The 27566-nt window shown below is 50.4% G+C and overlaps 2 protein-coding genes and 1 long non-coding RNA gene across 3 annotated transcripts; 2 read left to right on the top strand and 1 right to left on the bottom strand.

Moving 5' to 3' along the window:
- Nucleotide 1: 1 nt before the first annotated feature.
- ZMYND12 (zinc finger MYND-type containing 12) lies at nucleotides 2-13592 on the top strand (the record flags this gene model as incomplete). Its single annotated transcript, XM_015882632.3, has 8 exons — nucleotides 2-201; nucleotides 825-966; nucleotides 5452-5623; nucleotides 6475-6644; nucleotides 8045-8167; nucleotides 8985-9105; nucleotides 10055-10200; nucleotides 11328-13592. Coding segments are annotated over 8 exons (1194 nt in total), but the record flags the coding sequence as incomplete, so codon positions are not given.
- Nucleotides 13352-27552, bottom strand: SLC2A1 (solute carrier family 2 member 1). Its single transcript, XM_015882631.2, has 10 exons — nucleotides 27492-27552; nucleotides 23414-23506; nucleotides 18452-18612; nucleotides 17619-17859; nucleotides 16965-17127; nucleotides 16693-16880; nucleotides 16433-16537; nucleotides 16163-16264; nucleotides 15653-15856; nucleotides 13352-15253 (listed from the first exon to the last, which is right to left on the bottom strand). The coding sequence occupies exons 1-10, from the start codon at nucleotides 27507-27509 to the stop codon at nucleotides 15056-15058; spliced, it is 1473 nt and encodes a 490-aa protein (XP_015738117.1). The 5' UTR covers nucleotides 27510-27552; the 3' UTR covers nucleotides 13352-15055.
- On the top strand, nucleotides 25371-26266 carry LOC146759877 (uncharacterized). Its single transcript, XR_014931793.1, has 2 exons — nucleotides 25371-25612; nucleotides 25880-26266. It is a non-coding gene; the product is annotated as an uncharacterized LOC146759877 (long non-coding RNA).
- Nucleotides 27553-27566: the final 14 nt, after the last annotated feature.

Below are 27566 nucleotides of genomic sequence, written 5' to 3'. Positions count from 1 at the left end.
TCCGCCGGAAGCGCTGCCGCCGCCATGCTGCCGCCGCCATGCTGCCGGTGCTGCCTTCCCGTACTTCCGCCGGAAGCGCATCCCCGTCTCCACGGCGACGCGGCCGCCGCTCTACGAGACGCTGGAGCTGTCGGGGCGCTGCGAGTTGTGCGGGGCGGCCGCACGGCTGCGGTGTGAGCACTGCCGCGTCACATACTATTGGTGAGGGACTGCGGCTGTCCGACCCCCCGGGGATCTCGGTTACGGTCACACCTCAAGACAAACTCAGTGTCACGAGCCGGGCTCGGGGTTTGGTTGGTATCGCCGTGGTGCTGGAAGTGAGGCCTTCACTGCAGCTCAGTGAAGTAAAGGCCTTAACGCACAGGATTGAGGCGCCTCCTGTGGTTCAAAGAGTGTGTTAATAACTTCATACTGAGCGTGTTTCCCTCCGACACCAGGCTGAGCTTCAGGCCGAGCCTCCAAGTGGTGATAGGAAAAGAGGAGATGTCCTCGAGTTGCTCCCAGGGGAGCTGAGGTGGGATAGCGAGAAACATTCCTTCATTAAAAAGGCTGTGGAGCTTTAGGAGAGGCTGCCCGAGGAAGTGGTGGAGCCACCATCCCTCCAAGTGCTCAAAACACATGGAGATGTGGCATTAAGAACGTGGTAATGGGTTGGAGTGGTGGCCTCAAAGGTCTTTTCTTCTTCACCTTGAATGTTGTGGAGTGTTCTGGCAGCTGTTGTGAGTAACTCTTGTGGTGTAAGTCCAGAAGAAACAACAAGCGCTGAGCTTTCTTTGCGTTGTTTCCAAGTAAACAAATATATCGTTCCTTCCTTATTTTGTTAGCGATGTAGATCATCAGAAAGCCGACTGGGTTAGTATCCATGAGAAAATATGCCAACTGCTGATTCCAGTCCGCACATCCCTCCCTTCTCTCACTACTGAAGAAGAAAGAAAACATGGAGTGGAACAGCTGGTGAAAAGGCAGGTATGTACAAGAAGAAGAGATACCACTTCAAAGCGCTGCCAGTGAAATTTGATGAGATCTCTTTCTATATTTTGGTGTGTGCTGCGTTGGGAGGGCATGTCGTTTGTTAATCAGTTCTTTGTTTACCAAAAAAAATATGTATTAAAGACTCTGCAACTAAAACTTCCCAATAAAAGGAGCAGGAATGTTCTGTCTGCAATTCGAAAAGTCTCTTGCCTTTTGGCAGTCCTTCCTCCAGATCTTGAGCTTCCTTATCTTTGCTGGCTCGGTAGCAGCAGTCCTGCATCTCCTGCCTTGCAATGGCAATCAGGAGTGAGTCCATTGGAACCCAGATGGATCTTATTAGAGTGTCCTCATCCTTCACTGATGAGAGGGATTCCCCTTTCTCAAAGCAGAGAGCAAAGAAATAAAACCCTTCCCCTTGTTTACCTCAACAACTTGAAATGCTCTTTCCCACTAAGTGTGGTTATTTATCTCTGTTTTTTGGCCTCCTTGGAGGTGCAGATGTGCAGCTCCTTTCCAGTCAGAGAAGTTTTGAACTGTTGTGGGGTTTTTTTGTGTGTGTTTGTTTATGGGATGCAGGATCTGCCTTTCCACACTGTTGATAAAATAAAATAACCCACCCAAATACCTCTGTTACTTAGAACGATCTTTCCCATCAAAATAAATCATCCTTCTATCGTTGCAAAACTCCTAATCACAAAATAGCAGGACGACAGAACAACTGAAAGTGAAATGGTAACAAACAAACGATGCCACTGAGAGGATCATTAATCTTCTGTGCTTCACATCATGTATTGTTTTTAAAGTTGTTTCTGGGTCAGGTGTTAGCACTCTGGCTCCTTGCTGAAGTCATTACCTTTCTTGTGAGCACGCAGAAGGAAAGAGCCTAAAAGAGCTGGAACCTGCATGGACAAAAGTTGTGCGTAGTGAAAGCTTGTGAGAGGCTTTAGGCAACAGAATCCATTAAGATTTGTGGTAATTAGGTGCTGACAACTGAGTTTGTTTTGAAAATGTCACGTGATGGAAAAGCACAAACAGGATTGTTAACAAAAGTGCAGAAAAAATGTGATATATATGTATATATATATCATAGAAGCCAAGAGGGTGGTCGTGATGGTGTGAAGGCTGTGACTTATTATCTAAACATGTAGAAAGAATTTGGAAGTGGGAAATACATCCTACATGTAGGAAATAAGGGCTTCACTCGTGTTACATACAAGCCCTTAAGTTATAGGATTGTATGTCAGAAGTATTTCCATCACACAGTGTCAAGAATAATGCAGAGTGCTGGCAGTTCTTGTGCTTATTTACAGCTTTTCTATAAAACTACCTACAAATCAAACGTCAGAAGCATGTGTTACTACATGATTGATTTGTTAGCAACTAAAACTATGCTATATACATTACAACACAGCACATGACTGCAGAACCAAAGCAGTACTTCAGCTGGAAGCTAATCAGCTGTTTTATAAGCTTCTACAGAGCATGCCAGGAGTGTAAAACTGGTAGAGAAGTAGGCAAAAGGACACTCACTCCTCCTGATTGTAGTGCACACCTAGGTTAGCACACAGTGACTACAGAACTGCAGCTTGAGCCAAGGCTTGGATTGACCTTGTAAGGGAAGATACAGAGAGCAGGCTCCATTGCTTTTCTAAGTTTTTTACAGGATTTTTTAACAACTCTCGTTGCATTTGTTCTTTGACCTTAGTAAATTCTTCAAACTGCTTCAACAAAGCAGATTCTCAGAGTGTCATATGAAGGGGCATGTTGTCTTTCTCCCATAAGAAAAGGGTGAAAAAGCAGAAACATCATGTTTGTTACTTGTTTTCTTACACAGCAAGCCTGTAGCTCCTAGTCCACAGTTCTTTTATGTACAACTGGCCTAGACTGTCTGACAAGCATCAGAAGAGCAGTATGGAGGGGGTGAGATTATTCAATGCCCCATCTTTCTTTTCCTTTTCAGGGAACAAACAAAGATGCTTGAAAGCTCATTGGCACTCAGGGAAAAGCTACAAATTCTCTTCACAGAGCTAAGCCCTTGCACATGGACTTATTATTTTCTGAACTTTTCTGTTGCTTTAAGTTCACAAATTCAAGCATGGAACTGAAGCCTCTATCAAAACACAGGAAAGCTTGTGCACATTGGAATGCCTTTTGGCCTAAGGCAAGGTGCATTAAGCTGGAAGGTGCATTAAGCTGGGAGCCAGGAGGTTATGAGTTTCATACCTCAGATGTGCTCCAAAACTTTGTTGATAGAAATCTGCTATTGTCAACATAGCCGTGGGGGTGCCTACAGACAATACCTCCAAACTGAAAAAAATCCAAGTTTCTGTTTGTAGAATAGCCTCACCTGCCTGCACCAAGCATGATGTCAGCTTACCACAGCCTCTGGGGATGGGAAAAAATCTGCACCTCGGCCAGCTGCAGCCATCCACCAAAACCAGCCCTTCTACTGCAGGCTTTAACTTCAAGGGCCCACATTCAAACTGACTGGAAGCCCTTCTTCCTCTTTAAACTGTGTTTTTCTTCAAGCATGCAATCATGACAGGTGCCTGCAAGTGTGGAAGCAGATGTGATGCAGAACCCCCAGTGTGTACCCAACCCCCTGCTCCCACCTGCAGCAGAGCTGTGCTCCTCTGCCTCCTCAGACCTCAACCAAGGGAAAAATACATGGGAGCATCTTCAGAGAAATCTCTGTAATTACTGCACATGTGAAAAGAGCACTACGAGCAAAACAGTGCAGGGCCAAAGCTAATGATGCCTCCAAGGCTTGCAATTGAGCTGTCTTTAATATTCTATGCTGCAGGGCTTCTGTTGTCTCCAGCCCTTTCTGCCCCTGTATATGCTGATAGCACAGGTGCAGGAGAGGGGGATGATGGTTGTGCTTCCATGCTCCTAGATGTCCTCGCTGCTGCAGGTTACTGTGGGATGCATTCTCTGAGGCTCATTTATCTGGAAAGCATGTCCCTTTATCTCAGCCGGGATCTCCAGTCCACACTCACACACTGTCCTTGTGGTTCCTTGTCCCTGAACCGTTCCTTCACTTTTATCTGCCTTTCTGAGCACTCTGAGTTCAGTAAAATGCTCAAACTATAACCTGGCCTCTAAAAGCACTGAAATTTGCTTTTCCCGCCCTCTGATCTGCTGCAACTGGGAAACATCGGGCAACAAATCACAGCCTGCAAAGAGCTACAATATTATTTTCTGCAGGCACTCACTGCACAGGCCTGCCTGTGCCTTCTAGCCAAAGAAGAGCACTTTGCTACTTGCCATGCAGCCCTGCTAGGCATAGCAGCAATGAGATTTGTTTGCAGGCAGCCTTCCATCTGCACTGCTTGTGTGAAATGCCAACAGAGAAGTGCTGGGAGTTGGCAACAATCATGATGAAAGCTAAGAGAAATAGATAGGTAAGCATCCTGGCTCTTTTTCATTGGCAACCCATAGCATGTTGTAAGGGCACACCATCTGCAGTTGTTGTAGAGCTCTTGGCAATGAGCAGGCATTCAGATAGAGAAACATTTGGACCTGATGGTCAGGTACTGCAAAGGGTGACAAGACCAAATGTGTGGACTGCTAGGAGCAGCAAAGGACAGGAAGCAGCTGTACTTATGGGAAACATCATGGTTTCTGACAGCAAACAGAAATCCTACAAAGCTGCTTGATCAAGCTTGGGTTATGGAAATGATAGAATCATGGAATGGTTTGGGTTGGAAGGGACCTTAAAGCTCATCCCCTTCTGACCTCCTGTCATGGACTGTTTGCCAGCTAGATCAGTTTGCCCAGAGCCTCATCCAAGATGTGGGAATATAATGCAGTACATTGGAGTTTTCTGATTTTGACCAACTTTCCAGACTCTGCATCCAAACCATCAGCCCTTGAGAGCTCAGAAGTGGCCAGCAGAGGGTGAGAGGAAGCTGCTAAGCCCCAGGAATCACGCGGGTACGCTGCTGTCCCACCCCAAACCTGTCCTTACTCAGTGCTATGGGGCAGTGTGCTGCAACACGATGTAACAAGCTCTCTCCTTGCTTCCAGACAGTGTCTCCTGCAGCTGGAGATGTGCCATGCTGGCACCAGGCTGGCAAACCGTACGCTCTGCTGCCTGCTATGAGTCACTGTTATCGTCAGCAAAATCCTGCTGTAACCCTTTTGTCTGATCTTTTCTATGGTCTTGTGATGATCGTTTTCTGTGCATCACAGCTTTTATTGCTACAACCTTGTTAGTCCTTTTTCATAGGCCTGAAGGATTCTTTGTCTCATAAGACACCACATGACCTAAGAGGATGCCCAGAGCTGTTCTTACCAGAAGTAGGAATGAAATCCAGGCTGTAATATGACAGCTTTAATTTCCATCTATTAATTACAGACACAAATAAAATTACAGCAGTGATTGTTAACAGCACAAACTGGAATGTAAAAGGAGACCATGCATATTATTTCTCCTTATCCTTTGCTCACCCTGCCCCACTATTCTTTTCCTGACAGAAATACATCATCGATCTTGCATCCAGCATGGCCCAGAAGTTTATTTTCAATGGGAAGCATAAAACAGCATTACCTGCAGCTTTGCATGCATTGCATTTCAGCACCCAAGTATATGGCTCAAGTTCTGTGCAACTGGTACCTGCCTATCTCCTCTTGGCTGAGGCCTGCATTGGTAAGCACTGGTCTACACAGTAACTTTGGCAAGGGCAAGAGCTCCCCTGGGTCAGGTTTCTGGTTTCCTATCAGCATTCCCGGGAAGGGCCAGCCCTACAGTCACTGTGCCATGTCTGTTCTATGCCCAGCCTGAAGGGCATCCAGGGAGATTTGAGGTGTCACCTCTTGTTTTCTGTGTTGGCCAGGGGAAAAGATATCTCATCGATGGTGAGAAATCAGTGAAAAATGGAACATTTTCTTCATCTCTAACCAATTCTCACAAGAGAAGGGGTATGAAGTTCAGATCTTTACCTCTGTGGATTCGTATGGCTCACAAAAACATTAAATTCCCAACCAGCCCACTTTTGAGGTCATCCCATCAGAGGAGCACCTCTGTTCATTCACAGAAGTGAGTTATGCCTGGAGCAGAGCTTTTTCTCATTGACCGTATGGTTCAGCTGCACACATAAATGACTGAGAAATGATTGTAAACCATTGCTGTTACAGGAGTAGGCACAATAATCTGCTGGCAAAATTGAGCATTGTCAAATATTGTTGTAAAATGGGGAGGCAAGAGAAGGGAAATTATCCTGTCAGTATTTTGGGTGTGGTATTACAGCAGTTGTTAGCTTCTGCCTGGACCTTAACTGGTTTGGACATGTGTTCCAGAGGCATTGAATTTTCTGCAGTTTCTGGTTTCTCTTGTAGCTGCCTGTAAGTTACTTTCTGAACCCTTGTTTGACTTAAGGAGACTCAGAAGTGGGGAATCCACATACTGTGTCTTCATGTCAAAGGGATAGCAGGCAATATCCTCTACATTTCTAAGCAGAAAGTGCTCTGTATCCTGCTGATTTCTGTATGACATTGCAGGTGCTGGCAACCTTCAACAGGCGTCTAACTATCTCTCCCAAGCTCAATGGATTGTCCTCAGAACTCCAGACTGCAGCGGTGCCTTTCAGCATAGATTGCATCGTGGTTTTGGGCTTCTCTATGTCACTGATGGAAACTTCGATCAGGCTTTATATCACCTGGCAAAAGACGTAAGCCAATAACAATACAGCAGCCTTTCAGTTTTCCTTCCTTCTCTAGCAGTTCTGAGGAACATGAACATCCCAACTGATAGCACTGATTTAAGGAACCAGGACAGTACACATTAAGAACAGCTGAACTACATGAGTCTTAGGTACCGTGTATCCACGTGTTAGCCAAAGTTGTGTTTTTCCGGGTATGGTTATTCTTAAGTGATATGTAACTCGTCCTTCCTGCATCTGCTTAGATTTTTTTTCTGTCAGCTTTTTTAAGCTCCGGATATCAACAGACATTGCTACCACAAACTGCTATAGGTGTCTTTTCTTTAGCAGATAAGTCATTGTATATCTTGGTCATTTTCCTATTCTGTTCAATGGCAATTCTCCATCATCTATTCTTTAATGAACACCTCACTTCACTATGTAAATACCTGTTTTGGTACCTTTGTTGACAGTTCAGTCTTTTTAGCCATGAGAATGGTTTGAGAAATGTGAAGTGCTTATTGCCAGCAGTGTTCCTGGGGATGCTTTGCCTGTTATTTATCAGCCCAAAGGCAGATGAACTCCATGACTTCCTATTTATGTCCCACGTTGACTAAATTTACCCAGTGCAGACTGATGTATACCCACTACTGTTGAATTTGATAGTCTCTTTTTACAACAGCTTTCTGTGGGCGTACAGATGACATACAGTGAAGGAGAGTTAGAGGCTTTCTATCATAACATATACAACTCTGTCTTCATTTAGTTTGTAAACCTGTTGTAAACCTACTGGGAGAGATTCCCTGCTATGCCACTTCTGTTGGTTTTTTAGGCTGCCTTGGTCTGGTGCCTGAAAAGGAGTAGCACAGCAGGTTTTTTACTACTATTGAGTCTCTGGGCTGCATCAGAGCAGCGCAGGACCTGCCTGGATTTTGGCTGTGTGTCTGAGATCTGCTGAGAGTCACATGCTGGCTCAGAATAGCTGGAATGTGCCATTGCCTTCCCACTACCTTCCCCTCTCTTTGGCTGGGGCTTTGGGGAGGAAACAGCCTCCATGGGCATGTCTGGAGCTCTGAAAAGCAGCAGCAAGTTGTTCATCTGAAGACAAAGAGACCTGCAGGATGCACACTAAGAGGAAGAGGTGTGAGGAATCTGCCCCATGCTTCAACAGGGCAGCACACCATGAGAAGGAATCTTCTGCCCGAGCTAGCAGGGCATTTGGGCGTGTTGCATTCCTGTGTATAAAACACAAAATACTGCTTTGCCTCAGTACCTCATTATACAGTTAGAATCAAGTGTAACTAATGCTATAGTTACCCAGAAAAAGACAGAATTTTGCAGTATTATTAATCCATAATAATGAAAGATGTATCAGGATTGACATGATTGTTAAACTCGTGCTTTTTCTTTTCTGTTAATATTGTTTTCAGATTTACTTTGCTAGTTCTACATTTGGCCTAAAATCTGTTGAGGTCTCTGGAGGGTATTTCCTCATGGCTAATGTGTTTTTTCGCCAGAACAAAATGGACATAGCAGACTCATTGTATGCTGAGGTTGGTAAATCCAAAGCTCATCCTGTCTCTATTTCTCAGTTAACTTTCTTGTCTTTTTCCTTTTTTTCTGTGTGCTTTCCAATGTTTCCCTGTTTCTGACTGCCTTTAATATGATGGCAACCAACCGTATCAGTGTTTTAGCATCAACATTTTCATATCCAAACATTTTCCCGACTTAAAACCAGAATAAATAAATTCTGGAAAAGGCATTGAAGTTGTAATTTTCATAGGTAAACCTCGTTAAAAAATAGCTTTACTACCCAAAGCTCCACACCAAAGGCTAAAGATACTCCCACAGGCAGAGAAGGTGGCCAGGGAGTTTCCATAACTACAGAAGAGTGGCTGAGCAGCTGTGGGATGCAAACAAGCCGTGTAAAATTGAAGCAGAATATCAGTGAAAAGTCACACTGCTAAAAGCTTGTCAAGCAAAGGAAGTGACAGTTGTCTAATGACCATAATAACTGGGGAAAAATTGAACTTCCATTTGTTTAGCTTGACTTTTTAATGAGGCTTTGCCTCCACTCTGCTCACGAAGTTCCATCTAATTTGCGTTATCAATTGACTTTGTTTTGTTCAAGTTTGATGAAAACTAACATTCAGATAGAGCAATGAGCTTCCAACTCAGGCTCCCACTGGGAGAAGAGCCATCAGATCTCCATTTGAAACAACCAGCTTGGCAGCTGCCTGCCCACTAAGCAGTAGGCGCTGAGGTTGTTGCAGCAGGGACAGACACTGCAGAATGCATTGTTTATAGAACAACCAGTTGCTAAATACCACGTGTTCACATGGGTGAAATAACTCGTTCACTTCCTGGTAGGTCACCGACATCTGGCACACCTTTCTTGCGAAGTCAGTTCAAACACAAGAGCGAATTCGCAAGCTGAGAGCAGAAATGTCTCCGTTCACCGAGGACGAGGAAGTCAGTGAAGACACCATGAGTAAGCACCTCTGTTATGCAGGAGTGTTTGAAAGACAGGAATTTTAAACATCCATCCATCTCAGCATTCATATTTACTGCACTGGATTTTGCACTGTGTTTCTGTAGACCAAATGTAATCAGAATTGTGGGTATTTGTGATTTTTGTGCCCAGTAGATAGAGGTGGATGAAACAAATGAGGCCACTTTAGAAATGAGAGTGTTCAAGAGGAAATGCAGCCTTGCCCTTTTGGTTCACCCTCCCCTTTTCACAGTATCCTTGACACCGACTTCAACAATACATGGTGGTGCCTTTCAGGATTCAGTTCCACTTCAGCATTCTTGTTTCTCAGTAGCTCCTTTCCTTTCATTTAAATGGGTGAAATTTCATCTCACTTAGGTAATTCCAGCACTATCATGTGAAGCAGTGGGACACAATGGAATAGCATGTGTTGATAACTGGATGTATTAATCTGGAGAGTAAGCTAGGGGAAGGTGCATGAAGCATTGGGAAATATGCTAGTGTGCATGGTATGACTTCAGCACTCCATGAAGTCAGTCTAGATTCCATTCTTTGTCTTTCTTCTACCATCTGAACCCATAAGAATGTTGCCAAAGAAAAAATGCTTCTGCAAATCCCTTTACCTGGCTTTCTCTCAAATAATAGTTGCTGCAATAGGAATCACACAAGGCAGGTCTACATGAATCCATCTTTGGATGTGACAGGAGTATGAACGTTGCTCTTTTCATGCAGCTGTTATGACTTCACATCCTTACTGAAGGCTAATCAACACAATTACAGACTGGATGAAAAGATATCTGTTAATGGGTATGGAATTTGCATGGAGCTGGTATGCCACACTGATGCTTGTTGTAGAGGTGCTTTGATGTCTAGAAGAGATAATTAGGCAGTTTTGAATATATTATCTTGTATACATACATCCAACAAGATTATTTCATCCTCATTGCAGCTGAAGCCCAGCAAGCAGAAGCAATTCAGGTCCTGAATGCAGTACTAGATATCAGAGAAAAGGCACCAAAGCAACAACCTGGGGAAACTGCCAGAGTCTTACATGCTCTTGCAATGCTTTATTACCTAATCATGGATTTATCAAAGGTAAGTTTCACCTGTTGAAAGGGTGCAGGAAGGTGTTGGCCCCATTCCACAAAGGCATGAATGCAAGCCAGCTGTGTTCCTCTCCTGAAAACACAACTGCCTTGGAGCAGTGGATAACTCAGGGCAAAGCTGCTTCAGTATCTCTGCACAAAGCCAGCTCATGCTCTGCATTCTGTCAGGGCTAAAAAAACCCACTGGGTCTGTTTCAAGCTCTGCCTCAGCATCCACAGCAGATCTTGTAGTTACTCACGTTTTCTAGGTTTGTCCTTCATCCTGGCAATGTAGGTACCTGTCACAAGCCACATTTAGATACCAGGTTGGATGTTACACAGTGAGAAAGACATAGGCCTTGCATGTATCCCTCCATGAGCAAGACTCCCTGTCATTACCATGATGGGACCCTGTAATTCAGTTTTGCATTTGTGCTGCTGTATTTGAGCACTTGTGGCTAAAAATTTCAGATTCAACTGCAAACTTCAGTGTGCAATTTTCAGCATTTAAGGTAATTAATTTTGAGGAAATGCTGAGCTTTAACTGTCCAGAAATCAGGCATCTTTGGGCTGAGCAGTCAGAATCTCAGGTTTCTTCTGCCTGTGATTCAGAGGATGGAGGTACAGATTATTAACAGTCTCTGTTGTGTTAGAGAAAGCTACAGTACAAGTAAGTGTTTGGAAGGCATAAAGAAAGAAATTCAAAATAGAAGAAGAAAAAAAAAAAAGCAAAGTTTTATAATTGTGAGACTGTCTATTTGCAGGAAGGGCTACAGAGGGAAATGAGGGATTTAGCTCAAACTGAGTCAGTGCAGCTGTTTTTTCCTGAAATAGCTTTCAGAATGTTCAGATGAACTGGTGTGTCAGATGGCAGGTAATGCTCTCCAGCAGGAGGAGCTGGGGTTGGTAATCTCTTCTGTCTGCACCATTGGATCCTAAATATGATATCTGTGGGCAGCTTTACTCTCTCCTCTAAAGCAGCTTGTACAGGTCACCCTTTGAAACAGGTGGCTGAGCAATTGGAGCCTGGATCAGATCCAGCGCAGCCATTTCAATGAGTCTCTACAGGTATTTTAAGTACCCTTTGAGAAAAGCCAAATTCTTCACAATTACATTGTCTTTTCTGTTTCACTCCAGGCACGTGAAATGGGGATGAAAGCCTTTAACCTGCTGAAACAACTGCCTGAACAAGAGTCTCTAGAAGCCATCAGCTATTTGTTAAAGCTGATCGACTCCCAGCCTTCCTGCACAAAATAAGGAGCTCCTTCTACCAGAGCCAGGTGCTTGGCTAGGTTATCTAACTAGGTGTCTGAAAACATGGCAAATGCATTGTGAGCTGTACAGGACGTACAGCTGTTGTCGCCTCTCCGTGAGGGTCCTTTTCCATCTGGAAGTGTTTGAAAACTAAGCTTGTTGTCTTAGTTAATTGTTACATGCTTGTCAACCTCTGCAGACTGTTACAGAGTTAACAGCATGAGGGTGGGAAATAAAAGCACTACCGGTACAAGGTGCATAAATTGTTGCCAACTTGCTAATGTAAATAAGGGTAACAGCCTCTTATCTCGCATTGTCTGACAAGATTTTAAGACCAGCTGAAATGTGTTTGCTACTGTTTTCCTCAATTTTCTTTTACCTTTGATGAGTAAGATAGGGTGGAAGGCTGTGGGAGAGGCCTGGGGAATGTGCCCGCTACATTCCTAACTTGTATGGTTGACATCTGCTCCCCAGAACCTGGTTGGGCTTGTTCAGATGCTGCACCTCTCTGTAGTGCCCCTCCATTTCCAAATGCACGCTCTCAGTTTTTGCAGGCCTCCATCAAACTGACTGCTAACGTGCAGCCCTCACAGGTTTCAAATGCCCCTGGGAGCAGAGAAGGAAGGAAGGCAGGGCACAGGGTACATGTAGCCCTGGGGGTGAAGGCCAAGGGGCACTAGAGAAGGGCTAGGGGAGTCCCTGAGAGCAAGATGGGTACAGGGCTGGGGGCAGCTGTGGAGTGAACTTGGTTCAGACACTGGAGCATGTGACAGCCTTGCACCGCTGGGAAAGAGGTTAAGGGAAACTTGCCCTGTTGCTAAGGTCTGGATTCAGCTGAGCTTTAAGCCTACGATTAAGTCTCATTTACTTCAGGAGGATTTATGAATGCATTTAATTGCCTTGCTGAATTGGGTTGGAGTCAAGTACGCTTTTAAATGCTTCGTCGAGCTGGGACCTGAGCAATTAGAAGGGATTGATGCTGCTGCTAAAGGAAAAGTTGCTCACTCCAATCCAGCTGATTTTTAATTGCACAGGGTGGAATAGCTGTGATCAGTGCACACAAGGGGCCCCGTGGCAGAGCAGGGCAGCTTCCTGAGACTGTAGTAACACATGTGGGAACAGAGGATGCTGGCAGCCAGGATGCACAGTGCCTGCTGGCACAGTGCCTCAGGACGTGGAGGATTTGGGTCACTGTGGCTGGGGATTTGGAGCTGTGGCAGTAATCCCCCAAGACATGCCATGGCCAGGCTAGCTCTACGTGACACGTCAGGGCCGGCATCCCTTCCACAGCGCTGCCACATGGCACACTATCACTGTTGGCTGCTTAAAGCAGTAGAGAAATGAATTTTTCATAGTCTGCAGGCTGGGCATCTGTGGTAGCAGGGCCTGCACAGCAATGAGAAGGGAATGGAAGTGCCAGTAAAGGTGATCAGAGCAACCCAGCATCCCACCACAGAATATTTTGGGGAAGAGTTGGAAGATTTTTACAGCTTTTCTCTATGACCCTTTGGAACAGCTGTCTCCACTGTATACACTTCAGGGCAAAGAGCTATTTTGACAAATAGCAGAAAACCAAAGTGAACAAGCTCAGCACTTCTTTGCCCGGCAGTGTTCAGACTTGCAGCCCTTGGCACTGGGTTAAGTAAAGGAGAAATTTCCCCAGGAAGCAGCCAGGAGATGGCAACAACACAGCCAGGAGCACAGCGTGGACGTTTTGTAACAGGGAGCCTTGCACCCCTATGAGGAAAAGCTTTGGCAAAGAGGAGCACACACTGGGGAGCTACTCTAAAACAGGGATAGGACACAAACACTCCCACGAACAGCACCTGAATGCACCCAGGGCTGGCCTTGCTGAAGCTCTGACCTGCTGCACTCCTCCCAAAAAGAAAGGCACACAGCACAACAGGTTGGGTCGCTGCATACATTCCTGTTTATTGTTAGCACACCACACACCTTTCTCCATTCTCTTGGCACTTATGTTTATGCACATTAGGGAAGAAAAAAAGAAGTGTGTGCAGTTTCTGGGATGCTGCACAGATATGTGTTGAGTTTTGTCATGGTTTTTTTCCTACCTTTATTTTTCAATGTACTCACTTTCAAAACAGACAAATAAATTAAAAAAAAAAAAAAAAAAAAAAAGAAAGAAAATACCAACACTATTAAATAACTGCACATGGCTTTGGGAATGTGCCAGTAGGTCCTACAACAGCTGCACTCAGGGGAGAAGGGCTGCTCTTTGTGTTGGTTTTCTACGTTTTGCTTTAAAAAGGACAGTATTTCTTACTTTTAATATACTAAGGACTAAAATTCAGTGCAATAGATACAACTACAGTGCAGGTAATTAACTATACAAAAGTCACCTAACCATGTACAAGCTTTCCTTAGAGTTGCTAAAGAGACTAAACCTTTGCATCTGTACCTTTTTGTATACATTATACACTGTGAATATACTCCGAGAATATTTACAGTACAGTTCCTTGTCAATCAGAAGCACTATAACTTAACATCTACTATTAACACCATTGAACAAAAATATATATAATATAAATATCTTCCAGTCTATACACAGAGCAGGAAATGTATGTATCCATGTGGTGAATTTCGGTGACTCTGGGATCCATGTGGTGGCGATGGGAAGGTGCTGCAGCGTGGGACCGTCGCCTGCTCCTGGCACTGCAGGGACCAGCGTTGTGCTGGGGAAGGCTGAGGCCACAGCTCCGTGCTGCTGCTGAACCCTCGCTCCTCTCCACCAGCACCTCGAGCCACAGCTGACCAATAAGGCAAATATTGCCAAGAATACATCAAGAGATCCCCTCCCCTCCCATCTCAGCCTGCCCAAGCGCACAGCCAGCACGAGAACAGATGAAATCCAGGCGAGGAAGCACATGCAGCCCTCTGCTCAGAAAGGTGAGAAGCTGTTCCAGGAGCCTGCAACAGGGGGGGAGCGCACTCTGCCTCCTGCTCCAGTACTACTGACCTCCACCACCTGCTCCAGGGGGAGCACTCTGCTCCAGCCCCCACAGAGGAGGACTGTGCCCACACCTCACATCCTCAGCACTGCCCCAAGGCGCTCCCAGAAGGCAAGGAATCCCCATCCACAAACCCAATGGGGGGGGTTGAAATCTTAGACTGCTTTAAAAAATAACTTTAAAAAAACAAAAATCTTGGTTTAGACTTAATCAAATTACAAGATTTCTCTATGATTAGAATGTTAAAAAAAAAAAAACAACAACAACAAAAGTTTCCAGCTTTAAAAACTTCCGCTACGTGATTCTTCGCATGGAATAACCTATCTCTTCATTAAAAAGGGAGCCACCCTCCTGCTCGCAGAGGCTGGAGGATGCTGCTTGGTTGGTTTTAAAACATTAGTCACTGTTGCTGAATCTATCGGCTTTGAAATCCTGGACGTGAAACCAGCTAAAATCGTTCCTAGCAAAAAATACATCAGTCAGTCACTGATGAACCAGGCGGCCACTGGGGGAGTCTGGAGAAGGAGCATATGCAGAAGAGCCAGACCCCCCGCTCCCTCCTTCCTCGTTTCTGTACAAGTATTAAAAACACTCAGGAGAGAAGTTATGAGGCTCGGAGGAGACGGGACATGCCGCAGCTGGTTAGACCTGGGAGTCAGCACCCAAGCTGTGGAACTCGTCTGGGGTCTTGTCACTCTGGCTCGCACCCCCCTGGCGGAAGCCGGAGGCGATCTCATCGAAGGTCCGGCCCTTTGTCTCCGGCACCTTGAAGTAGGTGAAGATGAAGAAGAGGACTAGCAGCACCATGAAGATGATGAAGACGTAGGAGCCGCAGAGTTGCTGAAAAGGAGAGCACCAAGAAGCAGTGAGCATGTGGATGGAGCCAGCAAAACCTGCGGCCCTGCTGGGGCTGCCAGAGTGCAGCCACCCACCAGTGTCAGGCACAAAGCAATGCACCACTGCCTGTGCCCTCCGACCCAAGGGAATTGTCATTTGGTGACTGTCCTGCCCATACCCACTGCTACAAGAACAGTGTCAACTTGCTCCAGGACATGGCTTCCCCGTGCCTCATCCCTAGGGGCATTCTGCATACCAAACTGAAAGCAAACCCAAGTCATAATCCTAATACAGGTTTTAGGGCTCAGGAATATTGTCTATACTCGTAATCCAACTGGTGTAACGTAAGGCTGCCTGCACACACACCCAGACCCACTGCCCCAGAGAATAGGAGATGATTACCGCAATGTACTGGAAGCCCATGCCCACAATGAAGTTGGAGGTCCAGTTAGACAGCCCAGCAACAGCGAAGGCAGCAGGACGAGGGCCTTGGCTGAACAGTTCTGCCACGATAAACCAAGGGATGGGGCCTGGACCAATCTCAAAGAAGGCCACAAACCCGAAGATGGCAACGATGCTGAGGTAGGACATCCAGGCCATTTGGTCCTAGTCCAAAGGAAAGGAAAGAGAAAACAGGTCAGTTGAGTGCTGCTCATAAAGATGGACAAAGTCTGCAGCCAGCACAGGTGAGACTGCAGACAAGCATGGTGCTGGCAGAAGCCATGGGGTTTCTCTGGATTGGAACTGCGGTTTCTGGGATCCCAAGAGAGACCTGCACAGAGGGGACCGTGCGGATCCCTGGGAGGAGGATGTCTTTCTTCATCTCCAACCCCATCCCCTCACAAGCCTCCACTGTGAGGAGTGGTGTGCAAGCCCTCCTCCCACCCACCCCCATCAGTCCCCATCACTCACCAGCAGCGTCAGAGCAATGGTCATAAGCACTGCACACCCTGCCATCCCTGCCAGGCCCACGAGGTGCAGGGTCCTGCGTCCAGCTCGCTCCACCACGAAGAGCTGTCAGGTGGGCAGAAATCTATCAGCACAGACAATCTCCACCTCCCTTCTCCCTCCTTCCCTGCATGCACTTTCTCAGGCAGCAAGTACAACATCACCACACCCCACCTCCACAAAGCCCACCAGCCCAACACAAAGCTCTCAGGCAAGATGGAGGCTACAACTCACCGAAACAACAGTGAAAGCTGTATTCACCACCCCAGAGCCAATGGTGGCATAGACGGGCTGCTCCACACCTGACTTCTCAAAGATGCTCGTGGAGTAGTAGAAAACCTACAAACAGAAAAGATGTTACTCCTTTCCTCTTGGCACCTCACCTCGGGGCTGGCACCAACCCACAAGCCATGCACATGCACCCAGCACAGCCCATGCTCTTGTGGCTGGGTGAAGCAAGCTGACCCACAGTGTGTCCCCAGCCCTACACTCACCGCATTGATCCCTGAGAGCTGCTGGGACAGCTGCAACACGATTGCGATGAGGATGGGCTGGCGGTACATGGGAGAGCGGAAGAGCTCCATGATAGTGACCTTCTTCTCTCTCATCATTTGCCGGCTCTCCTCCTTCATCTCCTGCAGGTCGCTGCTGACATCTGTCGTACCCCGGAGCTTCTTGAGGACTGAAGGAAGACAGAGAGTCCAGGTCAGGAGTGGCTGAGGGCCCCATGCACAGCAGGATGAACTCAGGGATGCAAGTCACTCACCACTCTTGGCTTTGTTCTCCTCATTGCGGTTGATCAGGAGGAAGCGGGGGCTCTCAGGGGCAAAGGGGAGGATGATGCACTGCAGCAGGGCAGGGACGAAGATGAACCCCAGGAGCAGCGGCCAGAGAGAGTCATTCCCCATGATCAAGTCCAGGCCAAACACCTGAGAACAAGAGGTTTTAAGCCACACGAGTGCTGTGGAGTCTCCCCTTCTCCTTTAATCCAGCTTACTACAAGCCCCATCCAGTCCTGCTTCATGGGGCACCCACAGACACTCAAGCCTCACAGTGTGCCTATCAGAGGGGCAGAGCACCAAGCTGCATCCAAGCAGCCTATAGAATCACAGAATTATCAAGGTTGGAAAAGACCTAGAAGATCATCCAGTCCAACTATCACCAATACTTCCCAGTTAAATCATATCCCTGACATTACAACACAGTACTGGGCATCCAAACCCTACATTTTATCCTCATGCTTGTTGAGCCCTGCTCCATACCTCCAGCCCTCGCTCTTCCTGGGGGGCTGTGCAGAGCCACAGAGCAATGCACCTGGGTCAGTTGAGACCCACAGCAGCAACAACAGCATGGAGCAAATCCCTGTTTACTGTCCAGAAACAGTGCTGCAGACAGACAGACCCCCCTGGAGAGCACTTACCTGTGCAATGAGAATGCCCAAGACAATGCCAAGCTGATGGAAGGTCCCCAGTGCACCCCGTAGTGCAGTCGGTGACACCTCGCCCACATACATGGGCACAAAGCCTGTGGTGAGGCCAGAATATAGGCCAATGATGAAGCGGCCAAGAATGAGCATCTCAAAGGACAAAGCCATCTTGGAAAAGCCCATGAGGACAGCAGCCAGGAAGGCGAGGATGTTTGACATCAGCATGGAGTTACGCCTGTGGAAGCAAGGAGGGAACACGATGAGATCAGACTGAAGTGGATATTGGAATGGGCTGTTTTAGCCATGTGAAACCAAACGCCAACACTACACACGAGGGAGGTGTCCACAGTGATTCCCCATGCAGGAAAGCATCCAAGGCTGAAGTGCAAGCACCACACAGTGCTCACCATCTGTCTGTACAGCCTCCAGGGCAGTGCAGGCACATGGCCACGCACCGCTGGGAAGCGGAGGCACTCACAAGGTTCGGTAGAATAAGGCTGATGCTCCCCCATGACAGCCAGACAGTTAAACAGATGCTGCCCTAAGGAGCACAACAGTGCGGTTTTGATGCATGCTTAGTTTAAACAACAGACTCTGAAAAGGCCAACAGGGAAGCTATTAAGGGACAGACTACGCGCTTTTGGCTCGCACTAAGGGCTCAGCTCTGCAGCAGGCCAAGCCTTGGGGAGGCTGGGAAAGAAGGCTTGCCAGCTCCCAGCACAGGCAGTAACAAGCTACAGAGGGTGGAAGAATGGTCCCACAAGGAAGGTGTGAGCCCCAGAGCCAGACCCTGCTGCCAGGGGAGGTGGCACATGCTTGGTGCTCACCGGCCAAAGCGGTTGACAAAGAGTCCCACGGAAAAGGATCCAATCATGCCTCCAACTGAGAAGATGGCGACGGAGAGGGACCACAGTGTGGTGAGGGTGGCAGGGCTGATGGGCTCCTCATATCGGTACAGCCAGGTGCGGTTGTAGAAGTCTTCAATCACCTGCAAGGGGGAAAATATAAAACCACAGGGTAAGGCTGTCTTACACCATGAGGTTCATATACATCTGCCTATAGGGCCATGCTGTGCAGGGCTGGGCACGTCCATGCTCACAGCCTGCCCCAACACACAGCTTTTTCTTGAGGAAGAGCAGCCTATGGCCAGACCCACAGTACTGACAACATGCCATTGCAATGGCAGACACAGCACAGCCCCAGCACACCTTGCCCCAAGCACTGTCAGCTCAAGAAGGATGTGACAGCCCAACTTATGCCCCCTGTGTCCAGGCGCACTGCGTCCCGGCCCATCCCATCCCCCTGGCACCATAAGGCAGGGTTCACCAGCTGCAGGATGCAAAGCTTTGCCTGGGCTCACTTCGAAGTGGAGCAGACACCACAGTCTCCAGCCCTGCAGAGTTCAGTGTCAGCCCAGACACAGCTCCTACACCACAGCCACATGTGGCCACTCAGATGGACTGTATCAAGCCTCACATCCCCTGCCAACAGCCAGAATTCCCATGCCCAGTTTCAGTGAGGAATGAGACTCCTGGCCTCATCACAACTACTACCATCCTAATTCCTCCCTGCAGGCAGCAGCTGTACATCCACACCTGGGGCAGCAGCCCTGCCTTGATTCCAGTGCTGCAGCCCAAACAAGGAGGCTGGGATCACCTGGCAGCAGGGCACCTTTACCACTGACACCCAGGCTGATGTGGGCACAGAACTGAGCGCCCTTCAAAGCTTTCCCTAGCTATTACCCACACACCCTTCTGCTAAGGCTGGGCAAGTCCTCCTCCACTCCTACTGCTCGAGATTTCATCTTCATCACCAGTGCCACGAATTCCTCGGCCTCAGCCCAGCCACCTACAGACTGCGGGCAGCTCCCCATCACCCTGCAAGCCTCAGTCACAAGGCTTGGCCCAACTCTTCCCCATCACAAGACAATGTGTCACTGAGCAAGCCCTGGTTTGCCGGCACGTTCCCATTAAACCCAGCACTCCTTTGCTTTCCACTAGATGGGAGCCACCCAGCTGCAGGCTGGCAGCAAGCTGATAGCATGGCTGGGATCTGGGAGGAAACCTGACAGGATGAGCAGTGAAAATGCAGCCAGACAGGTTCTGGGCTCGCCCTGCAGAGGCTCAGCGCTGCCAAAACGCCTCTGAAGCCACCGCAGGAAGGTTGGGCTCCTCCTCGGGTCATCGCGGACAGACAGGGATACAGCAACCCACAGCAAGGGGCTGAGCAGGAGCAGCACAGGGCTCTGTGTATTCCTAAAGAAACACAGCCAGCAGCCAGAGGGCTTCAAGCAAACCAGCAAGAGCCATGGGCAGCTCCTTCCCAGAGCAACACACCTGTGCTCTGGAGAAATAAGGGCTCAGGTACACCTACACTGACCCTACTAATAAGGGAGCTCCACTGGCTGCATGGAGGAAGGGCTTCATGCAGCTTTGTGACAAAGCAATGGGTCCTGAGGCTTCTTCTTACATAAGGGCACCAAAATATTTGTAACTACGGTCGGAGCACACAAGAAGCCAACTGCCTTAAGCAGCACAACATAGAGCTGCTATGGCCCTGCCGTGCACACAGCAAAGAGCAGGTTTCATCCTTCAAGCTCCTGATTTCCCTTCCCAGATGATAAAAGAGGGCCTGAAACCCCCAGTCCTGCTTATTAGACACCTGAAAATAGCGTTAGGGAGGTAGATGGTTAAAGGGAAGCTGTGCATAAAGCTCAGGCTGGGCAGGGAAGCAGTCAGCCTGTCTTCTCTACCAGGAACTTAGTGGCTGCAGTTATTTAACAATTTATGTAATGAACGCACCAGCGTGATGCGAGCTAAAAATAGGGCCTGCAATGGGACCTGGGATGCAGCTCCACACAAAGCTCGGTCAGGTTGCAGTGGATCTTCTCCAGGACACCACAAGTGGAATCTTTATTCCCAGCAGCCCCGATTCATTGCTTTACAGCCTCGCAGGGAGGACGAATGCAACTGGGAGAGGCCACAGCAAATTCCTCCCTGCCTTCCCCAGAAGCCTGCAGCTCACTTCCTATGAAGCAGAGAGGAATCCAAGCGACGGCCGATGCCCCAGAGCTGGCCAAGCCCTGCTTCCTCTGGGCTGTGGTTTTGCTGCTGCTCCTCCCTGCACTGTGAAGGCCCAAGGGGTCAAACAAACAGTGCTCCAAATCCCTCCTCCCAGCTTCTTTCCCTGTGCAAAAGGGACCCGTGGGGAATCCTACTGTGAGCCAGTTGCTGGGAGGGGATGAAAAACCCTTTTGAGCTTAAAAGAGGAACAACCAAGGGGGTGTTAGAATTCACCAAGGCTGCTTGTGCCTCCCTGCCTTCCTCCTGCTTCATTTCAGCTAAGCATATCCCACCAGCCCTCCTCACCCTCTTTCACTCCATCCCCTCCATGCATCGCCCCTGCCACAGCCCCGCAAGGAACAAGTGGCTGTTTCAGCAGCACAGACTATATTGGGAGGACCACAAAACCAGCGTTCAGCCCTCACTGCAAGAAAGGCCCCTTTCTTGGCTGTTTTTGGCGAGGCAGCTGGACACGGGGAATGGGTGCAAGCAAACCATGCTGTGCATGCACTGCTGAAGCCAAGAGATTGGTGCACTTTACTGCAGTAAGAAGGCATCCCAAAGTGCTTCCCCGGCTCTTCTGCATCCCCAAGCAACACAGCTTGCTGGAAAGCTTGCTGCATGAATCTGAGCCCCCAGCACTGAGACATGGACATCATCCCCCAGACTCTGCAAGATGGGGGAACACACCTTGTGGGAAGGCCTTACCAATCCCTGCCAAACATCTGTTGGCTTCATCCCAATCTGGTGCTGCCTCAAGGGAAGACCCCATAGGACAATTGGGACGCACTCACACCCCATCAGCTGGAGGTAGCAGGACAGGCTGCAGAACAGTCCCAGCAGCCATTAGGAAGATAGAGATGTAAGGAAGTGACTCGCATCCCCATCCCAGGCACCGAGACAGGCAGGTAGGGCACTGATGCAATGCAGTAATTACAGCAGGTCTGCTCCCCGAGGTCCCTGAGCACTCAGCACTGCATCAAGATCCACTCTGCACAGGGCTTTGGGGATGGGGAAATTAGAACAATGTCATCCAGGGCTGCTCAGCTCACCACACCACTCCTACCACTGTGCTTTGGCTCAGGCGTGAGGCACACAGCGCTCCCCAGCCCTTGCCCTGCAGAGCCCATCACCCAACATAAAGACCATCAACCAGCACAGGTGCCTGGGCACAATGGCAAGGCCACTCACCTCCACCAAAAGGACTCACTCCTCTTTTCACACACAATTTGGCAAGTTTTTTTTTGCATAGAGTCTTTTCCCCTTCACACATTTTTCAGTGCTCAAGGTGACACGACGCTGTTTGTGCTCTAATGCAACGTCAGAAGACCTCGCAGCCCATCCACCAATCCCACCAGTAATAGGATTAATACTCTCATGGCACAAATTCTGCCTCGGAGTTTTAATTATTCGGGATTGTGCATTGGAGGTTTGGATGTTTTAGCTCTCCTCACAGCCCAGGAACAGCCAGTTCCTTCAAGCAGAGCAGCAGCTGAAGCCCAGTTTGTCTTTCAACACCTTGCCCTGGCAACCGAGCTTTGCCCAGGGCATGTTACAAGCACAATAGAGAATTTCTGAGCTAACACTTCCAGGGCCATAAAACTTCAAAAGGCAGTTCAGGGGAGCCCAAGTTTCTCAGGGCCCCCAGGTCCCCACCAGATGCCTGGCCACAGGAGGGTCCTGGCTGGTGCTAACTGTGGTACAGGAAGGAGCAAATCCCTGCTGCTGTTCATCACCCTTTGCACACAGCTTGTGTTTCCTCTTCTGTCCCAAAACACACATTCACCTCCTGGGGACATTTGGCCTCTGGTGGCTGCATAGGGCCCCCACCCCCATATCTGCTCCTCCAAGCATCACAATGATCTCACACCCTTTGAGACCCCGATTAGTTGGTAATGTAAGCTTCCCTTTGGGGAATCTGTGTAGGATCTCACTTTGCCCCATCGGGGACCACCACCACCACCCCCAGTGTGTCCACACTGGGTGACAGGCTCAGGTCCCAGCAGCAGGATAGAACACAACACACCACAGCCCAGCAGTCACCCAGGCCAAGTGAGTTATTGCTCCCACACCCAGAGCACAGGCAGCCCTGCCTTCCCCCTCTCCAGCCGCCACCACCCGGCGCCTGCTGAGTCAAGGATGAGGCAGCTGTCGGGCATCCCCCCACCGCGGTGAAAGGGCACGGGCAGAGGAAGCACCGTGTACCTGCAGCCCTACCCTGGAGCCAGTGGGGCAGGAGAGCTGAAAGGGGGGACTGTGTGAAGGCTTGGCAGACACAGGAGCCCCACAGCACCTCGCTTTCTTTTGGAAAAGGTTGGGCAGCTCCTGGCAGCCCCAACCCAGCACTATCCCACAGCCTCTGCCAGAGCAGCAATTATCAGCCCCTCCTTATGTGGGCAGCCCACCGGGGCTGTTATCTCCATCTGTCGGGCCGTGTGGGTGAGCACTCCCAGGCTGGTTTGTCTCCAAAGTTTCTCTGGCAAAGCCACACCAGGGAAAGCGCTGCAGTTCTCATGGTGTATCTGGAAACACATCCCAGACACAGCCAGCAAAACACTGAGCAAAAAGGAAACTAATTCTCCAGGGAACACAAGAGCTAAATAGCTCCTTAACAAATCCCATTAGGGCGGTAAGCTGCCTAGCAGGATGTACTATTTCAGCCAGGCTCAGGGCGGATGCGCGAGGCGGGACGGAGGTGTGTTTGTTTTCACGGTGCTCCGCTCTCACCTTCTGCGGGGCGTTGATGACGCCGGTGTTGTAGCCGAACTGCAGCGAGCCCAGCACCGCTCCTCCCACGGCCAGCATCAGCCGAGCTGTCATCTATGGGGAGAAAGAGCAGAGGGTTATTTGTGCCCCACAGCCCCCAGGAGATGAAAGGGAACCCCCCACCTCCCTTCCCACCCCCACTCCCCCTTCCCCAGCTTTCATGGTTTTCTGACACGCACGTGGGCTGAACAACAAACAGAACCACGTGATGCCGTTTTGGGATCCCATGGATTTATTTATTGATTTGCTGTTGCATCCAGATTCGGCCCCATCAGGGTGACTGCACGCACTACATCCATGTGCCAAGAGGCAGAGATAACCGTGGGCTGAGCGTGACACTGTTTGGCCCATCCCTGCCTCCACTCCTGGGGACACGGCAGCAGCCTGTGGCTTTCACCTCCCTTCCAAGTGCCTGGGCCACGCTGTGAGGCTCTGCACCCCCCTACTCTCAGATCTGGGGCAAAAAGTGCCCCTCGTGAACTGACCGAGGGCAGCAGAGCCACCCAAACTCAGGGTCAGCCCCACAGCTCTGCCCCATCACCAACATGGGGATGCCCTGCTGCTAATAAAGAGTCATGTCAGAGCCCAGCTCATCATTTCCCAGCCATTATCCAATGCCTCAGTGCCATCTGGCAAGACTTCGCCTACCTTCCCTTTCTCCTGCTTAAGCTATGGCAACAATTGAAGGCTTGTTTTGGAGCAAGGTCAGGGCAGGCCAGCACTTGGACACCTCCATCAATGGCCCAATTATCCCAGGCAGGAGATTTCCCTGCCGTTCAGCCCAGCCTTGGTGCCCTGAGAAATGGGATTGAAGTTCCCAGGGTGGGTTAAGCAGCTTAGGGATGTTCACGTGAACCTAAAGCCCCTTCTCCAGGGCTTAGGGGAGCCTCATGGGACCCACAGCAGCCTTCCTTTCCCTTCCCAATGGCCACTACCCATCTCTGGGTTATCAATGAGCACCATGTGGGAGCCATCTGCTTCTTGCATGGGCACCTCCCCTGCTGTCCTGGCACAACCCCGGCAGCTCGGGGCTCAGCTCGTGCCATGCTCTGACCAGCCACCGAACTGCTTCCATGCCCACAGATCTCAGCCCGCTCCCTGCCTGCTGGCTTCCCCACTGCTATCACGTAGAGGGTCAGGCTGGGGGTTAGGGAAGCACTCTGCATGGCCCCATGCTGGGAGCACTAAGACACCACTCTCAGCCACAGGGTTTGGTCACTGGCGTATGCAGACAGTGGTTGGGATTCTCGTGGGTACCATCCAACTCGCAACATTCTGTAGCTCTGTGATTACTGAGTGCACTTCAGGCAAGTCCCCAAAGCACAAGTGACCCAGCACAGCAGCCATCAATGCTGGGCATTCCCAAAGATCCCCCATATCCCTCCATTGCTCATCACTCCCTGGACCCCCATCCCAGCTCCTGCCACATGCCTGGTGAGCAAGAGAGGTGCAGCCCCACATGCATCCAACTCAGAGCAGCACCTGGTGTTGCAGAGCCCACCTAAGGATGGGAGCACATAGACACACCAAGGGATGCACACTGTGATACGAAGCAACCAGCAGCAGCTCACCAGCACCCCAAGCAACCCACCCTTCTCTGCCATAACAAGGAATTAGTAAGTTCAGTGGGAAGAGCAGCAACGGGACCCCAGGCTGCCTCAGGAAATAAAGCCAGCACGCCGTTAATTAAGTTCATTAATTAGGATTGGCCTGAATGCAACAATTGCGCTTCCCAGGGAATCGGGGAGGTTTGGGCACTTGGCTTTGTTCAATGTCTGAGCAGAGAGAGCACCCGAGTGGAGCGGGCTGAGCTCCCAGCAGCCACAGCAAAGGGTGCTGAGCACCGAGCTGCACAGCTGCGACGTGGGGCTGAGAGCTGCCAAGTTAAAGAGCAGAGCGCGGTGCCACCGCCTCCCCCAGCACAGACTTCCGCACAACACACGCGGATGCAAGAAGTGCCCCGTGCTCAAAATCAACACCTAAAAACAGCCAGAAACGCTCCGTGCTTTGCTTCTCTCCCTCCCCAGGGCGGTGACTGCAGCCCCGTCTGACACAGCGCAGTGCTCTCCTGAAGCAGGAGCGGGCTGGTGAGCGCCAGTTTGCACGTCTAGCAACGCGTGCCATCGGTCCCACGTATGTCACCACGAGCAGGAAGCAGCGGTGAGTCACACGTTGCATTTGGGAAGGGAGTGAGGAGCTGAACTTTGCTCCGGGAAGATGATGGCGATGCCGGCCATCCCCATAGGGCTCCTTCAGCAGGGGGCTGGGGCGCAGGAAGCTGTGCTGCTCAGAGCACTGCATTTCTATGGGGTGTAGGAGGAACAAGTGGGGCACATCAGTGCATTCAAGGAATGAAAGTCTCCGGCCTGCACCGTGCAGGGCTGGGATGCTCGCCCAAACAACAAACATGGAGTGACCCCAATTCAGTCCCCTATTTCCCTAGGGGAAAAGCGAGGCGCTCCAGCAGAAAGCACAGGGTTTGTGCTCAGGAGGAGCCCAGCTGTTGGACGCGGTCCCGGGCGGCCGTGAGTCAGTGGCCATGCGGGTGCTGCACGGAGCCTGGCCATGAAAGGAGAGGCTCAACATGGGGGAAGGAAAAAAAAAGGAGCCGGTTTCTAGTGGCCGCCCGGCGTGGGAAACTCTCGTCAAGCTGCGCGGAGCTGCTTTGTTAGCTCGCACTGGGGCCGAGCTCCTGTCCCCATGCCCTCTATGGGCACAGAGTCTGAGTGCGGTGTGTGCCCTGCACGGAGCACGGGGAGCAGCACGGGATGAAGGAGTGAATAATCCCCTCAAAAATAAAAAGCAAATTAAGAAGTTCCAAGGAATGAACGGCACAAAGATCCCCATTGGAACTTCCCGTCGGGGCTCGGCTGCCATCACACCCTCGGCCATCCCGAGCCGCACTCGGCGCAGCCCCACGAGCACCCGGCGTCCCACAAATCCTTCCCGGTGCAGTAAATCCCCCCCTGCCCCCGGCGGCCAACAGCAAGGTCACAGAGCGAGGCTGCGGGGCAACGGGAGCTCGGCAGCACTAAACTGCTCTGCCCGCCGCCTTCACAGCCACCCCGGCACAGCACCGGCTGCGCTCGGATCCCATTTGGGGTCGGGATGCGGCACGGGGCTCAGCCACGGCCACACAGCGCTGCCCGCAGCCCCATCGTGACACCACATCGCGCTCGGGGGTTCCCGCAGCTGGAAGGGCCTCCGCCACGGGAAGGAAAATGGGTCACCGCCTTCCCTCGCTGTTATATTTTCTCGCAGTAAGGTCAGCCGGGGACATGGACGGATTCTCAGCGTTTCCCAACCGCGGGATCGCCGCTTCAACAGCCCCGACGAGAGTTCTGTTACGCAAAGCCCCGAGCACCCAGAGCGCCGCTCCCACCCCCATCAGCGCAGCCCGGGACCACCGCGCAACAGCGCATCAGAGCGCGGCGCAAACCGAACCTAAAGGACCCACTGCGGCCCGGGATCGGGTCGGTAAAGCAGGGTCCCCCCCGGCCCGGCGGAGCCCCCCCGCCCTCCCTCCTGGCAGGGGCCGCTCCACGGACCCCATTAGAGCAGCGATGGGCGACGGGCCGCTGGGTGACGCGGGGCAGCGCCGGGCGCCGCCATCGGCTCCTCTCCTAAAAAAGTTGCGTCACTTTCACGTTCCTCCCCCCCCACACGGACGATCCGCCGGCCCGGATCGCGCTGCGCTGCCCGGACCCGAATGTGCCCAGCCCGGAAGGGGAACGGGGCAGCTCCGCGCTGCTGCCCCACAACAACCCCCAAGTACCGCCTTGTACCCCCACCCCACACACACAGCTCCGTCCCTATTCCTTCCCCCTTTACAAGCCCTATTATTTCCCCTTTACAAGCCCTATTCCGCCGTCCCACCCGGCGGCACGTTGGGGTTTTTCCACGCTCGCTCCCCCCGCGCCGCGTTGCATAACTCCATCCCTTCCCCCGCAGCTCCGGGACGGGCCCCCGGCTCCCTGCAGCCCGCTCCATCCCGCACACACACACACACACATATATATATACATAGATATACACACACCTTGCTGCCGCTCTCCATGTCGCTGCGTTGCGGTGCTCGTGGCGCGGGGCAGCACAGCGATGTCGCGCGGGGGCA

Source organism: Coturnix japonica, chromosome 9 (genome assembly GCF_054131305.1).
Source record: "Coturnix japonica strain WE chromosome 9, WE-NBRP24, whole genome shotgun sequence".
In the NCBI taxonomy this organism is placed as follows: Eukaryota; Metazoa; Chordata; class Aves; order Galliformes; family Phasianidae; genus Coturnix; species Coturnix japonica.
The sequence above is the reverse complement of the archived record's forward strand: the minus strand, read 5'-3'. Positions and strand labels throughout refer to the sequence as shown.

Excerpts from the sequence above, each read along its gene's own strand:
- SLC2A1 (XM_015882631.2), bottom strand. Across the intron at positions 17,860-18,451 it reads TTTGTCAACCGCTTTGGCCG|GCGTAACTCCATGCTGATGT; the intron begins GTGAGCACCAAG and ends TTGCTTCCACAG. Across the intron at positions 16,265-16,432 it reads CAGCTTTCACTGTTGTTTCG|CTCTTCGTGGTGGAGCGAGC; the intron begins GTGAGTTGTAGC and ends CCCACCTGACAG.